Source organism: Malania oleifera, chromosome 13, assembly GCF_029873635.1.
Source record: "Malania oleifera isolate guangnan ecotype guangnan chromosome 13, ASM2987363v1, whole genome shotgun sequence".
NCBI classification, from domain to species: domain Eukaryota; kingdom Viridiplantae; phylum Streptophyta; class Magnoliopsida; order Santalales; family Ximeniaceae; genus Malania; species Malania oleifera.
In genome coordinates, this window is record NC_080429.1 from 6,162,071 (window position 1) to 6,183,158 (window position 21,088).

The 21,088-nt window shown below is 39.0% G+C and overlaps 2 protein-coding genes across 3 annotated transcripts; both read right to left on the bottom strand.

The window, feature by feature from the left end:
* Positions 1-1,171: 1,171 nt before the first annotated feature.
* On the bottom strand, positions 1,172-4,067 carry LOC131145949 (putative pentatricopeptide repeat-containing protein At3g49142). Its single transcript, XM_058095120.1, has 2 exons — positions 1,494-4,067; positions 1,172-1,387 (listed from the first exon to the last, which is right to left on the bottom strand). The coding sequence occupies exon 1, from the start codon at positions 3,945-3,947 to the stop codon at positions 1,845-1,847; it is 2,103 nt and encodes a 700-aa protein (XP_057951103.1). The 5' UTR covers positions 3,948-4,067; the 3' UTR covers positions 1,172-1,387; positions 1,494-1,844.
* Positions 4,068-4,538: 471 nt separating this feature from the next.
* Positions 4,539-20,003, bottom strand: LOC131145950 (uncharacterized). Of its 2 annotated transcripts, XM_058095125.1 has the most exons (4): positions 17,470-19,946; positions 17,152-17,343; positions 16,166-16,226; positions 4,539-5,454 (listed from the first exon to the last, which is right to left on the bottom strand). In XM_058095125.1, the coding sequence occupies exons 1-4, from the start codon at positions 19,737-19,739 to the stop codon at positions 5,437-5,439; spliced, it is 2,541 nt and encodes an 846-aa protein (XP_057951108.1). In that variant the 5' UTR covers positions 19,740-19,946; the 3' UTR covers positions 4,539-5,436. The 2 variants fall into 2 exon arrangements, with proteins under 2 accessions (XP_057951108.1, XP_057951107.1); XM_058095124.1 differs by lacking the exon at positions 16,166-16,226 and having other exon boundaries at positions 17,470-20,003.
* Positions 20,004-21,088: the final 1,085 nt, after the last annotated feature.

Here is a 21,088-nt window from a genome sequence, read left to right on the forward strand (position 1 = left end):
TTTCAAGGAGTTAGGCAGCAATGTAGAGTTCAGCTGCATTGTGATAGTTAGAGTGTCATCTATTTGCCGAAGAACCAAGTGTATCATGCGAGGACCAAGCATATAGATAAGCGGTTTCACAGGATCAAGGAATTGGTTGCTTCTGGTGAACTACTACTTAAGAAAGTTCACACGTCTGACAAATGCAGCAAATATGTTGACAAAGCCTATTACCACGGATAAGCTCAAGCATTGCTTGTACTTGAACAACATCTCCAATTGCTAGATGGGGGGTGTCCTAACCTACTGTCCCGGGTGGAGCTGCGAGTTATGCTTTCGTATTTCTCCTAAGGGGTGAATATTCGCCAAGGTGGAGGTTATTGGAATATGGGGCTCATATTGAGTGGAACACATGCATAGGGAAAACATGGTGAGCAAGAACAAGGAAGTCGGGATGCAAGAAGAAACCGTCGACAGTTTGGTTAACGGTTTACCCTTTGGAGAAAACCGTCAACGGTTTGCCTAAAACCTTCAACTATTTAAGTTTGTGCATTTTAGTCTTAGCATTAAACCATCAACGGTTTGCTGAAACCATCGACGGTCTTGTTCGGCGCTGATTTCGAATTTTGAATTGGAAAGATCAGTAAGTAGGGGACTCGAAGGAAAAACCTTTGAGGATTGCTACAAGGGTACTTTAGGAACTTTCTAAGTCCTTTTTACATGTACGGTTAGCATATAAACAACATTGTAACCCTGGTTTGAAGATTGATAGTGAAAATTTAGTCGTTTGCTCCTATGGATGTAGGCACATTGTCGAACCACGTAAATTCTTGTGTCATGTGTTTTATTGGTTTGATAATTTCCTATGTGATTGTGTTTCCGTATTCTTTCATAGTTGGTTGCTGCTTTGTATGATCCGATCAATTTGTGTTTTCACTACGCATTGGTATTTTTGCACAACAATTAACTAATTAGAAAAATATCTTATGGGAAAGATATTGAATTAAAACTTTGGATCATTAGATTTAGTTTTGTAGAACAAAAATGTACCATGTTTTGGAGCATTCATACCAATTCATGGTTTACAAAGGTATTAGCATTTTCTGGTCTATGGGCAGGAGTATGGTTATAACAATTTACTAGTTTACAAAAAGAACCTTACAATTGTCACTGGCATTTATTAATAAGTCACATTTAGCATAAAGATATCTAAGCTCCATAATGGGTTTTTTTGCATTTAAATAATGAAAAATACTAACTCTACATTTGAAAACATGGAATTGGGAACTTGGCGATATGGATTGGTGCCAATTTGAGTAATAGTACAAAATTATATCAACTTTCTTCCAAATCCGAGCCCTGAAATTCATCCCAAACACTACCCAAGGAACATTACCTGGAAAAATACCTGCAGTTTGGAAATGGCAGGTATGAGTTTGCAATTTGATCCCATCACTGAAATTCACTGTCTGGGAGCCTATACACAAGTGTTGATCAAGTAAGCTGAAGCTGACCTGCCAAGATGATCTGGTTCTGGGTAGAAATTCAAAGTTTCAATAGGAGCTCTATCCGAATGCAATTATGGAAGTCTCAAAGGAGAACAGCTTGAATATTTTCAATGGACTATTTCTCTCTCCATCTCCACATAATATTAATGCAGCGCAGATCCAGATCCTGACAATTAAATCATTGTAATCCGAACTGAAGTAAAATCATTATGAAGGTGGATCTGAGGCCTTAGTCAAGGCAAACTGTGGGCAGCGAGCAGCAAAGAGACTGAGGATTGGAAATGCAACTCGAAAAGCCCTAAAAGAGCTGGTTTAAGTACAATAAGCTGTTGCAAGCAGTGTGTGTTTCCAAATGGCTCACCAATAATCACCACAGGAGCAAACACCATTCCGGAAATGGTGGAAACGGTTAGTGTCCCTGACTATAATTTCACGCTCAGCAATCCTGGAGATGAGCTTGGCAGCGATATGACAATCCCCACAAACACGAAGATTCTTGGTAACCCTAATTGGCATCCCAGGCCCAGTGTTTAAGATGGCAAAAACAATAGCCAACTTCTCACTGTGAACTGCAAGATGGTATTCCTTATCCTCCTCCTCAACATCATGAAGGGCAGAATCTGTCTCTGGGACATAACCTGCCTCTTTCATCTTTCCTACTAATACATCCAACTCATCATAGATCTCTGCAGACTGTGGATGTGATCGGTCACCAGCAAGAAAAGTGTGAACATGACCATCCAGCTCAACATTGCTAATGCCAGGCATTTTCTTGATTCCCCTCTTTTTCATTATTGTTCTGACAGTTGTTACTTCTTCCCATCTACCAGCCCTTGCATAAATGTTGGATAACAAAACATAATAACCTGACTGCTCAGGAACCAACTGGAAAAGATTATCAGCAGCAAGCAGCCCAATAGTCATGTTAGTGTAAACCCGACATGCACTTAACAAGGCTCCCCAAACCCGTTCATTAGGCTCCATTGGCATCGTTTTGATGAATCCATAGGCCTCATCTACTTGCCCAGCACGTCCTAACAGATCGACCATGCAAGCGAAGTGTTCAATTCTTGGAACAATCTTATACTCATTCATTAGCTTAAAGAAATATCGCCCCTCATCCAATAAACCCGCATGGCTACAAGCAGAGAGAACTGAAACAAAAGCAATAGAATCTGGACTCAGACCCGATTCTTGCATTTTCGAAAATAGAGCTACAGCATCACGGCCTTGCCCACTCATACCATAAGCACAGATAATTGAAGTCCATGATGCTACATCCCGGAGTTGCATTTGATCAAATACTTCCCTTGCATCCCACAAACATCCACACTTTGCATACATATCAACCAAGGCATTCTCCAACAATAGGTTTGGCCGAAGCCGCTTCACGCCAACATATTTATGAATCTTTCTACCTAATAACAGAGCTGAAAGATCCCCACAGGCAGGAAGAACACTCGAAAGAGTGACTGCATCGGGGTCTATTCCTTGAGCTTCCATTCGGGAATAAAGATCAACAGCTTCTGCAGGCATTGAATTATTCACATACACTGCTATCATCACATTCCATGAAACCAAACTCTTATTTGCCAACTTCCAAAACATCTCACGGACGAATGAAACATTCTCCACAGAAGTATTTGTGATGGCCGGCAAGAGGCTAGCCATTGTGCCAGCATCCGGTATAAGCCTTAATAACTCCATCTCCCTACAGACCTCTAATGCATCATTAAACCTCCCATTCTGCGCATACCCAGCAACCAATGAATTCCAAGAAATCACATCTCTGCTAGGCAATCCATCTAGAACTCGGCGAGCCTCTACCAAACAACCGCATTTCCCATACATGGCGACCAGGCTGTTCCCATTAAACAAATTCGAGTCAAGCCCAACTTTCACGACTGCAGCATGAATTTGCAATCCGACCCACAAATTGTTAGACCCAGAACAGGCTTTCAGTACACTAGGGAACGTATAATTATCGAAGCAAATCCCATGGTCAGCCATACTTCTGCAAACGAGAAGAGCTTCAACATACAAATGATTACTCACATAGCTTCTAATCATGACATTGAAGAACACAACACTCTTGTCAGGAATTTCATCAAATACGTGGCGCGTCATTCTGGGTTCACCGCAAGCAGTATAAGCTCTCATCAGTTTGATGCCAAGCCATTGCTTTGATTCCGAACATGGGTCGACGACGAGCTTGGAATGGAGTTTTTTCAATGTTCTGATATCTGGGTTTTTGTCTAACATCTGCCCGCATAATTCGTCCGTGAGAGGCGTGCTTTGCTGGATGGTCTCTGGGCCATAGCTATGGATTGATGAAATTAGAGTTTGTAGCGGTCTGGCATTTGAAAAATGGCGGGAAAGAGGATTTACGGATATCATGAATATGTGTTTGTGTGATGTGTTTTTACGAAAGTGTTCGGGACATTTAAGTTTGCTTGGCATGCTTGATTTTAGCTGAAGCCACTAGCCAAGGCACGCTGTCTTTGATAGGTATCGTCTTAACGAGGTCACACATCCAGAGTTGAGGTGATGAATGGAATCAACCATCTCTTTTTAGTTTTTACTATACTCGCACATAAATTCTGAAAAGGTACACCTTTATTTTAATCCGGCCAGAACCACCCTTGAACCCCCTTACAACATTAAACCATTGGTAACAATGATCACGAGAGAGACTCACAAGTGTGGGCTCTACAAACTAAGATCTAGAATATCACATCAACATTTAAACAAATATAAGCGAGAGAGATAAGGGTTCGCATGGATTCATGTGGATTTTATATCATTTTTATGGATCCAACCATTAATATAATATTTTATAATTTTTAACTTTCAAATTTCATGTTAAAGGGTCATTTCTCACAAGTCTTCCTCCAATGATCACATCACTGTTTTCAAAATGTTCAAATGTTCAAATGTTCAAGCCAATAATTTTCTCATAAGGAGATACTTTTATTTTTTATTTTTTTTAAATGCTAAGGGCATACTTAGATCAAGAAATAATATCAAAAACCTCTCTTGAGATTTCTGCAATTTTCTCATTTTAGAAGAACAAAAAAAAACTCGAGACTTTATTTTATCATTTTTTTTATTTTTTGAGATACAGAACCAGTAGAGAATGAATTAATGATATACAACCGCCACATGAAGGTTACAATAAGATAAATAAAAAGCCACCCATTTTGTGTACATGGATCTAAAATTCCAACCATCTTATGTTGGTTAAATTTTCTATGTGACTTGTTACAGTTGGTCTGCACATGCAAGAAAGCTAGCCTGGTCATTGTCTAGCTTACATCCTCTTCATGAACAGCTTCTATGTGCAAGCAATTGGTCCTCGCTGCTCAAGAAATGTTACTGGCATTGCTGGCCGTTAAATCAGTTATCCTGAAACAAAGCTTTAGAAACAGAGCCACCTGAGTTCATGGCAGAATTTTCCTCATCTTCCATGCCGACATTGTTTCCTCTTTGGCATGAACGTTTCTTTCCTGTCATTGGGGTTTCACATACCATGTCATAGCTTTCCCTTCGGTCTTTCCTCTTTTCCAGCTTCTGGACAGGATATGACTTTCCTTTCATTGCCTTAAGCTGCTTTGGGGCCCAAACTCTCTGCAAATCCGGCATCCAACTTGTGAAAGATGCAAATCTGCGAGCCCTCTCTCTCCTCTCCTGGGCTTCAATTAGCCTGCAGGCATGCTCCTCGATCCGGACCACTTGGGAGCTCATATTAGCATTTTCCAGTGGTTGGGAAGAATCATCTTCTGCTGAGATTGGTTCATTAGTTACATTTTTTTTGCCTCCCTCTTCTCTGGGTTGTTTGTCTCTCCAGGATTGATTACTATCCTCGCTGTTGAGAAAAGGATTAGGGGCTTCACCCTCATCAGCAAAAAGCAACAAATCCATTTTTCTGTAGATTCTGTGGACCACATCTTCAAGGGTGTGAGAATATCTGCAAATTTTGTTGATCAGGCATTCAGTCTAACAGTATTTCTCCTTAAGAAAAATTGAAATCCTGAAGATGTACTGTTAAAAAGAATTAAATAAAGAAAAATGACCAAGTTTAGGCTTCATAAATATGCAAAGAAAATTAGTTCAACAATGCTGTATGATGTTATTATAATTGTCAAGTACGTTTAGTCAAATACTTTCACAGTATAAGATGAAAGGATTGAGAATGGCCACCCTACCTTAAAAGAAAAGCAAGGATTACCTTATCTTTGATTATTGAGGATTTTTTTTTTTTTTTTTTTTGGTTCAAGACAAACCAAAAAAACTTTGTTTACCCAAGGATTGAAGTGCAGAGTAGATGCTAGATAGTACTACAAGCACAGTGTCACAAGCTAAGTTTGTTCAGGGATTTATGCTTGCCTATGATCGCTTTTCTCGTGGACTTGGGATGGGTTTCCATCATTTAAATACTAGTGTAGGATTAATTTATGCTAGTAGTATCTTTGTATGCCAAATAAGGCAGTATGACTCCTCGGTCACTTTGATATTTTCTAGTGTCAACATGATAATTACATAAAAACCTCTTTAAAGGAGGATGAGTGTTCATCAGTCATTATAAAACTCACTAGTTATTGTCAACGTGTTTAGCCTACTTGCCTCCCTTGCTAAATACATAATGTCAACGGAAGTGTTGTTAATGAATTGCGAAGCTTCAATGTTTAATGTTTACTTACCACTGCTTTCATGATTGCTTACTATTTCCGCTGCTATTAGATTGAATGCTAATGAAAGTATTTCGGAGATGAATGTTGGTAAACGATAGGCTGATTAGTTATGCAAGAGTGCTTTAGCTAGCGCCGCACAGCCCTTTCACAAAGGTGTGAAAATAGTCGGCTTGTAACACTTGGTATCAGAGAGCCAAAGGTTCAGTTACTACGAGAATTCAATTACCTTTGTTGTGGGATTTGGAAAGTTTTGGTAAGTGACCATGACACCAAACAATGCTGAGAGGATCAGCGTACTAGAAGCACGGGCTAAGGCAACAGCCAACACTGTGACCGCGAAGGTGGCCCAAATGAGGGAACTTGTTGATGAAGTGATGGGATCACAAAAGCATCAAGCAAGTTTGCTAGGTGAGATGTCAGAGGACTTTCGCCATATAGTGAAAACCTTGCAATCACGGATGGTTGATCTGGATGCAAAGATAAATCTGATGGTTCTTGCTATGGGGAACTCCAACACTCTGGGAGTTAGCAAGACCAAGGTACCAGAACCCAGGATGTATGGGGATGCCCGTGATGCCAAGGAGTTAAAGAACTTTTTGTTTGATGTGGAGCAATACTTTCGCACTGTGAGGATGGCCTAAAAACAAGTGAAGGTGGATACGACGACCATTTACTTGGTTGGTGATGCCAAACTGTGGTGGCGTACCAAGTACCAAGAGATTGAAACTAGATGTTGTGCAATGAATAGTTGGGCAGACTTGCCCCCAGGGCGTAGCTCAGGTGGTTGAGCGAACTATGGGTGTGCCTCTCACGAGGTCAGCAATGAGCCTCCCGGGTTCGATTCAGCCCCTGGGCTCCTGGTTTACCCTCCTCGTGGTGATGTGGGGCCGGATCCACGGGGCGTGGGATTAGTCGCTGGCCGGTGCGACGGACCGTAAAACGGACGTCGTTGACGGTAGGCGGATACCCGGGTCGTACCCAAAAAAAAAAAATAGTTGGGCAGACTTGATGAGAGAGCCCAAGGCCCAATTCTTTCTTGAGAATGTTGAGTATAATGCAAGGAGAAAGCTGAGAGATTTCAAGCATACGAGGTCAATAAGGGAAATGTCAAACAATTTTCTGCTTTGATGTTGGATATTCAGGATATGTCGAGGAAGGACAAGTTGTTCTATTTTTTAGAGGGGATGAAACTGTGGGCAAGAACTAAACTTCATAGGCAAAAAGTTCAAGACTTGTCTACTGCACAAGCTGCTACAAAATGCTTGACTGACTATGCTGGTGATGATACCACTTCGTCCAAAGGGTTTGGCGGAGAGGGAAATAGTGGAAAGTCTTTCAAAAAATGTAAACCCAAGAGTGGGGGAGCCGAATATAAAGCATCAACCTCAAAGGAAACTTCGTTATCAGGAGTGAAACCACCTGCTAAAGGGTCATGTCGGATGGCACCTCTAGATATAGTAGAATTGGGGAAACAACTTGCAGAATTAGAAGCGGGATGTGATCGCCCTTCCAAAACACCATTGGGAGCATCGGTGTTGTTTTAGAGGAAACATGAAAAGCATCTACGAAAGGTGTTGGACAGGTTGAGGGGAAATAGTCTATATGCGAAGAAAGAGAAGCGCTATTTCACTCAATGGAGCAACAATTCCTTGGTCATGTGGTTGAACAAGGTCATATCTGGAGGGGTATGGAAAAGGAAAGGATGATTCAAGAACGGAAGATCCCCACAACAGTAAAGGATTTGTGTTCCTTTCTTGGCCTTACTAGCTATTGCATGAAGTTTGTTAAGGGGTATTCGAGGAGAATGACTCCAATTACAAGACAATTGAAGCAGAGGTATTATTGGCCGCACATGCGTGATGATGTGGTTTAATATATTCGGACTTGTCTCAATTGCCAACAAGACAAGGGGGAGCAAAAGAAGCATGGTACTTTCATGGCCGCACCAAAGTGTTGTTTGGCAAAGGAGACACACAATTGTTCCTTGTGACTATTGTAAGATATTGGGGTGTTTCCCAAGTTATTGTTTGTGACCGAGACTTAATGTTCACTGACAATTTCTTGACAGAATTTTTCAGGATCTTCAGGTCACATCTTGACATCTCTTTGAGTTCTCACCGATAGATAGACGGGCAGACAGAGAGGTAGAGAGCTACTGAAAGAGTACTTGCGCCATTTGGTCAACAACGACCAGAATTGGGTACAACTACTTGACGTGACTCTATTCTGAGGCAATGCCCAAAGGAGCTCAACAACCAACAAGAGCCCTCTTGGGCATGTTATAGGTCAATAGCTGTTGTTACCTCACACAATGGGCGAGCTGTATGGACGAAAGAGTCCCAAGGTGTACATCTTCACCAAAGAATGGAAACAGAATGTAGAGTTTGCCCGAGCCTATCTAAAAAAAGCTTCTAAGCAGAAGAAGAAGTGGCCAGATCAGGGGAGAAGACCACAATTTCATGTCAGCTGCCTCAAGTCGTTTAATGCCGACACCGATGACCTAAACAGAAGTCAATCCAACAGAGCAGAGTTGAAGACAATGCAACCTAACAAACGTGAAGTTGAAGAGATCCTTGTAGACAGAAAGTTTATACCCTCAAGGAAGAAGCTGTAGAAGTTCCAAGTGAAGTGGAAATCCCTTGATGACAAAGAAATCAGCTAGATTTCTGCAAAAAATATGAAACCATTTGTGGACAAAGTTGAAGTATTCCCAGCACCAAAGTCTACAAGAACGTCGACCGCATAAGTGGGGGAGTGTCATAAGCTAAGCTTGTTCAGGGCATTGTGCTTGCCTGTCACCGCTTGTCTCGTGTACTTGGGATGGGCTTCCATCATGTAAATACTAGTGTAGGGTTAATTTTGTTAAGCTAAAATGGAAACGGATTAAATGGAAACAGATTAAATGGCCTTGAAGAGGATGAGTTGTAGATGAAAATGAGCCATGGAGAAGCCAACTTTCATGCGCTAGAATGATAATGCCCGCGTGCTAAAATAACCCATTAAATATCCCAATTACTCCCTTCCTTTCCTATCCATTCAATATGGCTATATAATGAAGCAATTGTACGTGAATGAATATAGTGAAGTGAGTGAGCGAGGAGTGTGAGAGTGCTCAAGGTGAGAGAGAGAAAAGTGTGAGAAGAGTTGAGTTTAGTGTGTATCTCCTCCTCTTGTTTTTCTCCCAGGTTATAGTATATTTGGTATGCTCCGTAGACGTAGGTCAGATTAGACCAAACCACGTAAATCTAGTGTTTTTTATTTTGTGTGCTTGTTTTGCTTGTGTGATTATTGTTCCTAAATCCCTAACAAGTGATATCAAAGCTAGATCGGAGCAAAGTAGCCAGATCAGAGCAAAATTGCAAGATCGAAGCAAAGTCGCTAGATCAGAGGTCCCAGGAGCTATATTGTGCTAATTACGTATTTAAAGAAAATTCTATCTAAGAAAGTGGGACTTAAGCAGTTCATTGTGACCCCTACTTTACTGAGAATTTACCTGGTGTAATTTAGCACAATCATCACTGGGCTCCACTACCATGTCAGCACTAGGCCCCACTGCCACGTCATCATTGGGCCCTACTTGCCACGTCATCACCGGGTCCCACCTGTCACGTCAACAGTTAGTTAACGGCATTAATTAATGTCGTCAATAATGGCGTCAAAATATTCTGTTAAGTGGGAGTATATTCCGTTAAAATTAACGGAAAATTAACCGATTTTGACCAAAAGGTTTGACTAGGTTTTTAGAATCATTTCAAGTCTGTTTTTGAACGACTTGAACCATTTTTAAGGTTTTCAACCGTTCTGAATCCAACTGTGTTGTCCATTTGAGCTGATTCCATCTCTAGATCAACAAATTGAGATGTCGAACGAAAATAACTCAAAGATCGAGATGTTTAACGGCACCAACTTCAGTTTCTAGAAGATACATATCGAGGACTACTTGTTTGGTAAGGAGTTGCACTTACCATTGAAGGGAAAGTCAGATTCCATGAAAGAGGACAAGTGGAAGTTGCTTGATCGAAAAGCTTTTAGAGCTATTAGGATGATGTTGGCAAAACCACCAAGTCTCTTATGAATGCGCTCTCCAACATGTATGAGCAGCCATCAGCCGCCAATAATGTACACTTAATGAAGATGTTATTTACCATGAACATGTTCGCAGGTGGAAGTTTTAGTAGATATCTAAATAATTTCAACAAACTGTCGGATCAACTTGCCTCAGTTGAAATCAAGTTTGATAGTGAAATCTGTGTCTTACTGATTTTTAGCTAGTTGCCTAAGAGTTGGAAAGATATTGTTACTGCGATCAGTAATTCCACAAGAAAATCAAAGTTGAATTTTGATGAAATTGTCAGCATGATTTTGACGGAAGAGATCATGATGTCAAACACTGCTTCCACTTCAAGTTCAGCATTGAATGTGAAAAGTCGAGGGAGAGATTCATGGAAAGGAAGCGAGAATGGCCGATCAAACAATCGTGACAGATCTAGGTCCAGGCGATCCAAATCCAAAAAACCCAAAGGTTCCCAAGACACAAAGAATGTTGAGTGCTAAAACTATGGAAAGTTCGGTCATTTTAGAAATCGGTGCAAAGGTCCAAGAAAAGAATATGAGGCAAAGACAGAAGCAAATGTTACTTCAAAAGAAGGTGATATATTGATATGCTCTTTAAAGAGCAAGGAGTATTGGGTCTTAGACTCTGGAGCCTCATTTCATGCCACTTGCAGTAAAAATTACCTAGAGAAGTATATACCAAGTGACTCCGGTAAAGTATACCTTAGCAATGATCAACCTTGTAACATAACTGGCAAGGGAATTGTGAAGATCAAGATGAACAGGTCAGTATGGAAGCTGAAAGATGTCAAATATATTCCAAACCTGAAAAAGAACTTGATCTCAGTTGATCAGCTGGCAGATGAGGGATACATCACAACATTCATTAGAGATGAATGGAAGATTTCAAAGGGTCCACTGCAGATTGCATAAGGTAAGAAAAGTGGAACACTTTATGTGACTTCTAATGCATATATGTCTATTTCAGTTGCCACAAGAAATGTCAATAGCAACATTTGGCATCAACGACTTGGTCACATTAGTGAGAAGGGACTCAAGGTGATGCACTCAAAGGGAAAGTTGAGTAATCTACGGTCAGTAAAAATTGATATGTAGAGGATTGCATACTTGGGAAACAGAAGAGAGTTTACAGACATACACTAGTACCCCAAAGAATGAGAGACTTGAACTAGTTCACTCAGATGTATGGGGACCAACAACCGTCTCATCCCTAGGTGGAAAGAATTACTTCGTGACGTTTATTGACGATCATTCTCGGAAGATATCGATTTACTTCCTGAAATACAAATATAATATCTTTGATGCTTTTAAAATTTGGAAAGCAATGGTTAAAAATGAAACTGGTTTGAAAATCAAGAAACTGAGAACCGATAACGGTGGTGAGTATGATGACATCGGGTTCAAGATATTCTGCTATGACTATGAGCATAGTATCAGAATGAAAAGAACTGTGTTAGGTACGCCTTAACACAATAGTGTAGCCGAGCAGATGAACCGAACATTGACTAAAAGAGCCAGAAGCATGCGTATGCAGTCAGGCTTACCAAAGCAGTTCTAGGCAGAAGCAGTCAATACAATAGCATACTTGATTAACAAGAGACCATTCGTACCATTGAACAACAATCTACCAAAATAGGTATGGGGCGGAAAAAATGTGAGACTTTCATATTTGAAAGTTTTTGGTTGTGTAGCATATATGCATGTTAATGATCATGTCAGAAACAAACTTACTCCAAAGTTCAGGAAATGCCCCTTCGTCGGTTACGGTGAAGATGAGTATGGATATCGCATTTGGGATGATGAAAACGAAAAGGTGATCAGAAACAGAGATGTGATCTTTAATAAAAAAGTGATGTACAAAAACAGACACATAACAAAACCAACAGAACCCGCAAAACCAGTTCAGAATGAAACAACTTATGTAGACTTGAATGATGTCCTAGAAGGTATCGAGATACAAGAGCAAAACACCGAGAATCCTCAGGCAAAGAAAACACAACAACAAAATGCCGAGATTCCTCAAACAGAGGAACCTGTGGAGCAAATTGTAGTACCACCGCCTCCTACTCCAGCTCCGGAACTTAGAAGATCTTCTCGGCAACATATACCAAATAAGAGGTATATGAATTATTTACTTTTTATAGATGGAGGAGAACCCGAATGCTATAATGAAACATGTCAGGCAAGAGATTCAAGCAAGTGGGAGCTTACAATGAAGGGCGAGATAAAGTCTTTCAACTCCAACAAAACGTGAGAACTAGCTAAGTTGTCCAAAGGTAAGAAGGCTCTTCACAGCAAGTGAGTGTACAAGATCAAAGAGGAGCATGACGAATCTAGGAGGTACAAAGTCTGATTGGTAGTCAAAGGCTTTGAGCAAAAGGAAAGAATTGACTATACTAACATTTTTGCATCGATTGTGAAGGTAACAACCATCATATCAGCCTTGAGCATTGTTGCCTTAAGGGGCCTACATCTCGAGCAGTTGGATGTGAAGACAACATTTCTTCACAGTGATCTTGATGAGGAAATTTACATGCACCAACTAGAAAAATTCTCAGTAAAAGGTAAAGAGGATCTTGTGTACAAATTGAAGAAAAGCTTGTATAGTCTCAAACAAGCCCCCAGACAATGATATAAAAAATTTAACAGCTTTATGCGTAGAAAAAATTTTTAGAAGTGCAATGTCGATCACTATTGCTACTTCAAGAGGTATCATTCTATCTATATCATACTATTGCTATATGTCAATGACATGTTGGTTGCCGGACCAGATATAGGAGAAATCAAGAAATTAAAGCAGCAAATGTCAGAGGAGTTTGACATAAAAGAGTTGGGTTCAGCCAAGCAAATACTTGGGATGCAAATCTCCAGATATAAGCAATAGGGAACATTGCGGTTTTCTTAGTTAGAGTATATTAGCCGTGTTTTACAAAGGTTCAACATGAGCAGCGCCAAAGCAGTAAATATGCCATTGGCCGATCACTTTCGTCTCTCTAAGGATCAAACTCTCCAAACAGATGAAGAGAAGAACTTCATAACTAAGGTATCTTACGCCTCAACCATTAAAAGTCTCATGTACGTCATGGTTGGTACCAGACCAAACATTAGTCAAGCAGTGGGAGCTATCAGCAGGTTTATGTCAAATCCAGTGAAGACTCACTAGGATGCAGTGAAGTGGATTTTGAGATATCTACGTGGCACTATTGATAAGTGTCTATGTTTCGACAAAGGAGATTTGAAAATTCAAGGATATGTTGATGCTGATTTTGCAGGTAAAATTGATCATCGCAGAAGCACCACCGGATATATGTTCACTGTTGGCACAACAACTGTTAGTTGGATGTCACAGATACAAAAGATTGTCGTTTTATCCACTACAAAAGCTGAGTCTGTAGCAGTGGCAGAAGCCAATAAAGAGATGATTTGCCTTCAAGGTTTGTTAACAGAGCTCGAAATAAAGCATGAAAGAAATATTTTGCATAGTGACAGTCAGAGTGCGATACATATAGCAAAGAACTCTGCATTTCATTCCAAAACCAAAAACATTAGATTACGTTATCATTTCGTCAGATCTCTATTAGAGGATGAAGTGTTGACACTGGAAAAAATCTAAGGTAGCAGGAATCCGACAGAAACGTTGACAAAGGTAGTGACTACAGAGAAGCTGAAGTTATGCTCAACTTCAGTTGATCTTCATGTTTGAAGACAGATTTGAGCACATCATTATCTATATACTGGTTGAGATAGTATCTCTATCTCCAAGTGGAAGATTGTTAAACTGAAATGAAAACGAAGAAAATGGAAATGGATTAAATGGAAACGAAAAATTAAATGGCCTTGAAGAAGATGAGTTGTAGATGAAAACAAGCCGCGAAGGAGCCAGCTTTCACGCATTGGAATGATAATGCCTGCGTGCTAAAATAACCCACTAAATATCTCAATTACTCCCCTTCCTTTCCAATCCATTCAATTTGACAATATAATGAAGCAATTGTACGTGAATGAATATAGTGAAGTGAGTGAGCGAGAAGTGTGAGAGTGTTAAAGATGAGAGAGAGAGAAAAGTGTGAGAAGAGTTGAGTTGAGTGTATGTCTCCTCCTCTTGTTTTTCTCCCAAGTTATAGTATATTTTATGTGCTCTGTGAACGTAAGTCAGATTAGATCAAACTACGTAAATCTGGCATTCTTATTTTGTGTGCTTATTTTAGTTGTGTGTGATTATTGTTCCTAGATCCCTAACAAATTTCTGCTAGTAGAGTCTTTGTATGCCAAATAAGGTAGTATGACTTCTCGGTCACTTTGATGTTTTCTAGTGCCAGGATGATAATTACATAAAAACCTCTTTAGGGGAGGATGAGTGTTCATTAGTTATTGTAAAACTCACTAGCTATTGTCAACGTGTTTAGCTTACTTGTCTCCCTTGCTAAACACACAATGTCAACGAAGGTGTTATTAATGAATTGCGTAGATTCAATGTTTACTGCTTGCTTACCACTACTTTCATGATTGCTTACTGTTTCCGCTGCCATTAAATTGAATGATAATGAAAGTGTTTTGTGGATGAATACGATAGGTTGGCTAGTTAAGCAATAGTGCTTTAGCTAGTGCCGCACGGCCCTTTCACAAAGGTGTGTAAATAGTCGGCTTGTGACACACAGACATGCAAAATGTGTTTTTCATATTGTCAATTTTCACAGGTGTAGTGGTTTCTCTCTTTCTCTTCTTTTTTTCCAAGTTCAGTGGGCTAAAAATAAAATACTCAAGCATAGACCAAAACCAATCAAAATCCAAATTTATGCCAGCTTGTGTTGACAAAAATGATGACCACTTTTCCCTCATCCTGTTCATTAAGCAAGTTTTCTGATTGTCTCTTGGTACGCAATGGTAAAACCAATCAGGACCCAAACTATGTCAGCCAATCAACACCTCATTAGAAACAAAAATCCTTCTCAAATCCCAACAAGGATTTCCACTAAAGGTGTAGAGAAAGTTTAACAGTGTTGAATTTTTAAGCAACCAGTACCCCAAATACAGCCTTAGGAGTTTATAGAAATGATTGAGGAAACCATCGTTACATTGTATTTTATGCAATAATAGCACCTTGTTGAAAAGGAATATATTTTATTCAAAGGTCAAAAATTGAAAATTTAACAAAGTACTAATCTATGAGATGTGAAAACAAATTTGTAGTCCCTTAAGAGCAGCCCAAGTCCCTAACAAAAGCAAATGGGAAAGGCATGGTACATATCAAATGAGTCTTAAAAAGGAAATCCCTAGAAAGATATGAAAAAAAAAAAATTTCCAGTTCCCCTTTTATATATCGATCATCGGAAAATACAAGACTATAAATTAGATGATAATACACCACCTCCTCTTGCCCATGTGCATTACAAAAGTAGTTGAAGTATCCATGTTGAAATTTTCATGTTAGGACACTCCAAAACTCCTCAAAATAGTGTACACGCGCAAACACTAACACACATCAGTATCCAAGATAAAGTGGGCACAATGTTAAGGTAGTTGAACATTAGGAATCAGTCCATGAAACTCTTTCTAATAAATATATGATGCTACTGTTTATATATGCAGCCAGTTATTAAAAATGAACATTTTAGAACTTTAAAAAAAAAAATGATGACACATAAGATCAGATAAGGGCATCCCCTTTGAAATGCTCTCACAATCACAGTTCAAATTCAGAACCCACAAAAGCACATACAGAAACCTCTACAAGAAGAAATGCCAGTTACAATTTAACTTTCCTCTAATGTTCCAACCCCAACCCCCACCCTCTAGCCTACTGACTGCCACTCTTTCCACCAGGAACTGGGCAGTACAAAGTGTAATATAATATATTCTTTGAGTATGCTGCTAAGTTAATAGGTCATTTCAAAAAGAAATCAAAGACTCTACCTTTGACAGACTACAACACCGGTAAACAAACCAAAGCAGCCAAGTATCTTCCAGGATAAGACTGCAAAGATATCATATGAAAAAATATAAATGATATAAGCTGAAGTAGAAACTTCCAAACCATCCAAATTGAAAAATATTTCCTTATCGAGGTAGTATGGTCTATTGCACAAGTAAAATGCAGTAAAATAAGGGAAAGCATCCTACAGCTGAAGGAAAATTACTCCTAGGAAATATTGAAATCAAAGCCTAGTAGAGTAAGGTGTGTGGTCACAGAATTCGTATGCTGAAATCAAAGTTTCTGTTTTCAATTAACTCCATCACTGTTATCAAGTTACACAACATTTTTTGCTTTTGTCATTTGGCTCACTGTTCAAAACTAGAAAAACTAGCTAGACACTATGAGAATTCTGCGCAGCCTTTATTTGCGTATTATGGAAGGGTAGTTACATAAATTTTAGAGAGAAAAGTTGAAATTCAAAGACCATAGCTGTGGAAAAGTAGTTACGGAGTTAAAATTTTTCTCAGAAGTTGAAATTTAAAGACCATGGTTATGGAAAAGAATTGAGACAGTTAGGACTTAGGAGAGTGATTGTGGTCACAGGAAGTTAGAAAAGCTTTCAGTGACAGTGAACATACTTAATTTTTTAATAGGCTTATTGTTTTTAAAAGAAATGGAAGAGACCAAAAGAGAGAATCCCCTTAATAGTCATGATTATACATTATAGTCAGGTTTATTATTGAAGATATAAATACATCCACTTGTACATTCATTCAAATATGAGTCCATGATTGAACTGAAAAATAAACAGGGTTGTATTGTAGGCATTTGTGAGGGCAAAGATGTTTCCTAGGGGTATGATAACAGAAAGAAGAGATGCTTAAATTGTCTGGCTCGTTCTCAGAAATAATAAGTTCATATCTAAAAATATAGCAGTTTCAGAAGAAAAAAAATTTCAACCAAGGTATATCGGTGATGCATGTACCTGCTTTTTATGGTCCTTTCTACATAATTATCAAGGCTTGCATCACCAAAAAAGCCTCCTTCCAGATGGCACTGTATCTTCTCTAAAAGTAAGCAAATTTGCCTCACAAACTTCAATTTCATAGATTCCTGAATACCAACTGCAATCTCTGACTGTAGAATCTCCATCCGAAACAAAATTTGCAATTCATATCTAGTGCATATTAAGGAAAATGTTACTGCAATTGGAGCCATGCTGTTGACTCCTCAACTTATTCAATCAACCAAAGCGACTTTGCAGCTATAAAAATTCAATATATAAAAATACAGACAAGGATACTCTCTAACTATATTTACTGAGGTTAGTACGGTAGACTTTGGATCAGATGCTAGAATTGATGAATCATTACATTTGTGTTTTGCTGTCAAATCCTTAGGGTCAACTAGAAGAAGTCTTGTCACTTCAGGAACTATCCAATTGCTAATATCATCTGATTCTGCCACAGGGCTTTGATTCTCCAAATTGGAATATATTGTGCGCTTTTGATATAAAAAACGAATGGACGAATGCACAAGTCTCTCAGCCAGAGCCCTCAGGTCTACTCCTTCAGATTCAAATCCATGTTGAATTTTTACTGAAAGACTACTGAAAAAAGCTTCAGGATTTTCTGTTCTAGCCAAAAATGCAGTTCCTTCTGGCATTCCTGAAGTTCTAGTCAACAAATCCTCCCCAGCAGAGATAGAAGAAGAAACTGGCTGTCCACTTTCTTGGTGCAACTTATTTAGTTGTTCTTCTATTTCTTCTGAAATGTCCAGATGAGGCTGGACTCCATCCGGTGTGGGACGACATAAACTGTCAGATTTCTTGATCTGTTTTATCCAGCATTTTAAAAATTTCAACTTCTTTGAGTTATTACATCCCCTAGCAAAATAGACATCTTCAAGAACCATTTCAGAATGTTCAATGGCCTCCTTACAAAAGGCATTCCAAGTAAGATCCTTGGGCAGATGTAAATGTTTTTTAACTTTTTTTTGTTTTCCATCCTCTAGCGCTACAGACCTTTCCAATGAAGAAGTCCCAGATTGGGAGTGAAAAAACTCATTTGAGGAGCCCATATTGATATTTGGCATGCAAACCTGATTTGTCTCCTTGGTAAACCGAATGGCATGCTGACCACCTAAACAATCAGTCATGTTTGGAGGGAGGATGCCATTGTCTATGATATAAATAAGAGCTGAATAAACAGTGAAAGGCTTGAGGATTCCCGTGCATGAATTTTCATTACCATTTGAAAAAGACACCAGAGCCCAATAACCTTCCCTGTGCATGAAACTCAGAAAAATTGGCCAAATGGGAATGGCTTTCCTCTGCATGAATTGGCTTGTTTCTTTTAATAGCATTTCAAGAACCCTATCAGCAAAAAAATTGGCAGAAATTTCATTTCGTTCTTTCCCAATTTTCAAAGAGGATCCATGTAATAGAATAACATCAGAAAAGCATCCCTCAATTTTAATAAATGTGCTATGCTTCTGCACAGCCCTGACATTAATACTTGTCACCCCATGATCAAACTGCCCCCAAAATGTATTCTTTTGTTCATAACCACTGGTTTCTAGATTTATAGCATCCTTGTTATGCAAAACAAGATCATATTCATGCCCATTCAATGTCTTTGGGTTAATCAAATCAAGATCACAACACTTGCACTCCAAAGGATTCCCATTTACATCTGAGATCTCAAGAGTCAATTGTGCATGAATTGCCTTGCAACCATCACCGCCATCAAAGAAATTTGGTAACATGCCAATTTTTGGATAAATTAATCCAAAAGGGACAAGGGAAGAACCCAGAACAATTGATTCAGTTGAGCAAAACCCCCACCCCAGACTCTTAATCCCACTCTCAAAATATCCCAATTTCACAACAGACTCATTGATTCCGACCTTACCCTCATCATACTCCAATTCATACTTAACATCAACCCAGCTGCAATGAATATCTCTACTAACAAATGCCTCACTAACAGCCCCATAACATTCACGAAATTTCTTACAAAAAACATCGACATTACTCAACAACTCATCGCCCAAATCCACATTCATAAACTCGGATAAGCATTTCAAAGACCGGGCAATCGGAGAAAATAAAATAACCAAATTTGATCGAACAATGGGAGAATTCTTACCTAAGGGGTCGTGAATTGGGGGATCCCATGCATAGTCATGCACGAGCTGCAGCAGCGAGCTGGCAGCAAGCGAAGCGCTGGGTGAATTGGGCGAGTTTTCAGGATCCGGAAGAGCGGAGAGAGAATTGAGGATGTGGGTGAGAGAGGAGAGGGTGTGGGGAGGGTGGTGGAATGAGAGGGAGGAATAAGCAGAGTTGCGGAAGAAGGGGTGGAGCTTGGAGAAGGAGCGGAGAGGGGAAAGGGAGGAGAAAAAGAGCCTGAAGGAGAAGAGCGAGGAGGAAAGAGGAGGGAAGGAGAGGAGGGTTTGGACGGAGGAGATTAGGGTTTTGAGAAATGAAGAAGGGTTTTGGAGATGGAGGAGAGGGTGGAGGTCTATGAGGAGTACTACGCGCTGGGTTTGTGAGAAGTCTATGGCCTGTGCCATTGCCAGAGAGAGAGAGGGAGAGAGAGAGAGAGAGAGAGAGAGAGAAGTGGATCTGAGGATCTTGAAGATTTGAAGTGGATCTTGAGGGTGTTGAAGATTTCTTCTTGCGACGAGACCGAAGGCGCGGAAGCCGGTGAAGTACGCCAGCGGTGGCCGTGAGATAGGCAGAGACGGGGGGAATCGTGGAGGCGGCCGGCGCCGCTGAACTTTAGAACAGGTAGGAGGAGAGGGAGCAGAGGTCGACAGTAAAGTAAAGTTCGAATTAGGTTTCTTGGCGGGAAAATGAAAATGAAGAAATGGAGGCAAAGATAGATTTCGGGGTCGGTTTTACTAAGGTGCACAGGTCGTGCTCTGCTTATTAAATCAACGACCAACCATATTTGGACAGCTCCTCGGCCACGCGAGAGATTAAAATGGGATCAAACACACAACCAAAACAATGTAACAAATTGCATTACAACTCGGTGAGAAAAAGGCGTTCAGTTCAGACCAATAATACGACGTCATTTATCTATTTCAATAATTTGAAGTTTGTGCATTTGGTACGCTTTCAATGCTCGATTGGAATGAAAATTTATTTTACAGGACATTTTTGTGATAATTATGATTTTAAAATAGTTTGAAACATTTAAAAATTTATTTTAAAAAAATATATATTTAAAAATATATTTATTTATAAGTAGTCTGAAATTATTCATTTAAATACTTTTTTTTTTTTAATATTTTGCCAAAAATACTTTTCTCTTTAAAAAAATAATTTGAAAAATAACTTTTTGAAATTAGTATTTGTTTGAGTGAGTCAAACACTATTATTAACACAAATATTTAAAATAAATACTTTCTCTAAATAAATACTTATTTTTTAGACAATTCAAATGAAATTTAGGCATTTATGAACAAATATTAATTGTTTACCAATTGACAATTCCAATAAATTTTAGCACTATTATCACTTAGCACGTGTTTGAATTTAGAACATATTAGAAAAATAAACATATATGTGAACGAAATTATTTTTTGTCGTATTTGCTAATCAAGTAGAGTGTAAAAAAAATTAAAATGTATAATTAATTAATAAAAAAATAAAGTTTATGCATAACTAATCATGAAGTTCTTTTACACTTCCTGTCAAGATCATGAATTTTGATTCTTGAATTTAGATTTGTATAAAGTTTGATCAAATTCATTATAAGTATTAAATTTTGTCTAAATTTATACAAAATTCAATTCTAAGTCTATCCCAAAAATAAAATTACCATATATTTGGGAGATATCTTAAATTTGGATTTGTGTGAATTTTGATTCGATGTAATACAAATTTGTATTAAAATTTGTCATAATTCATCCAG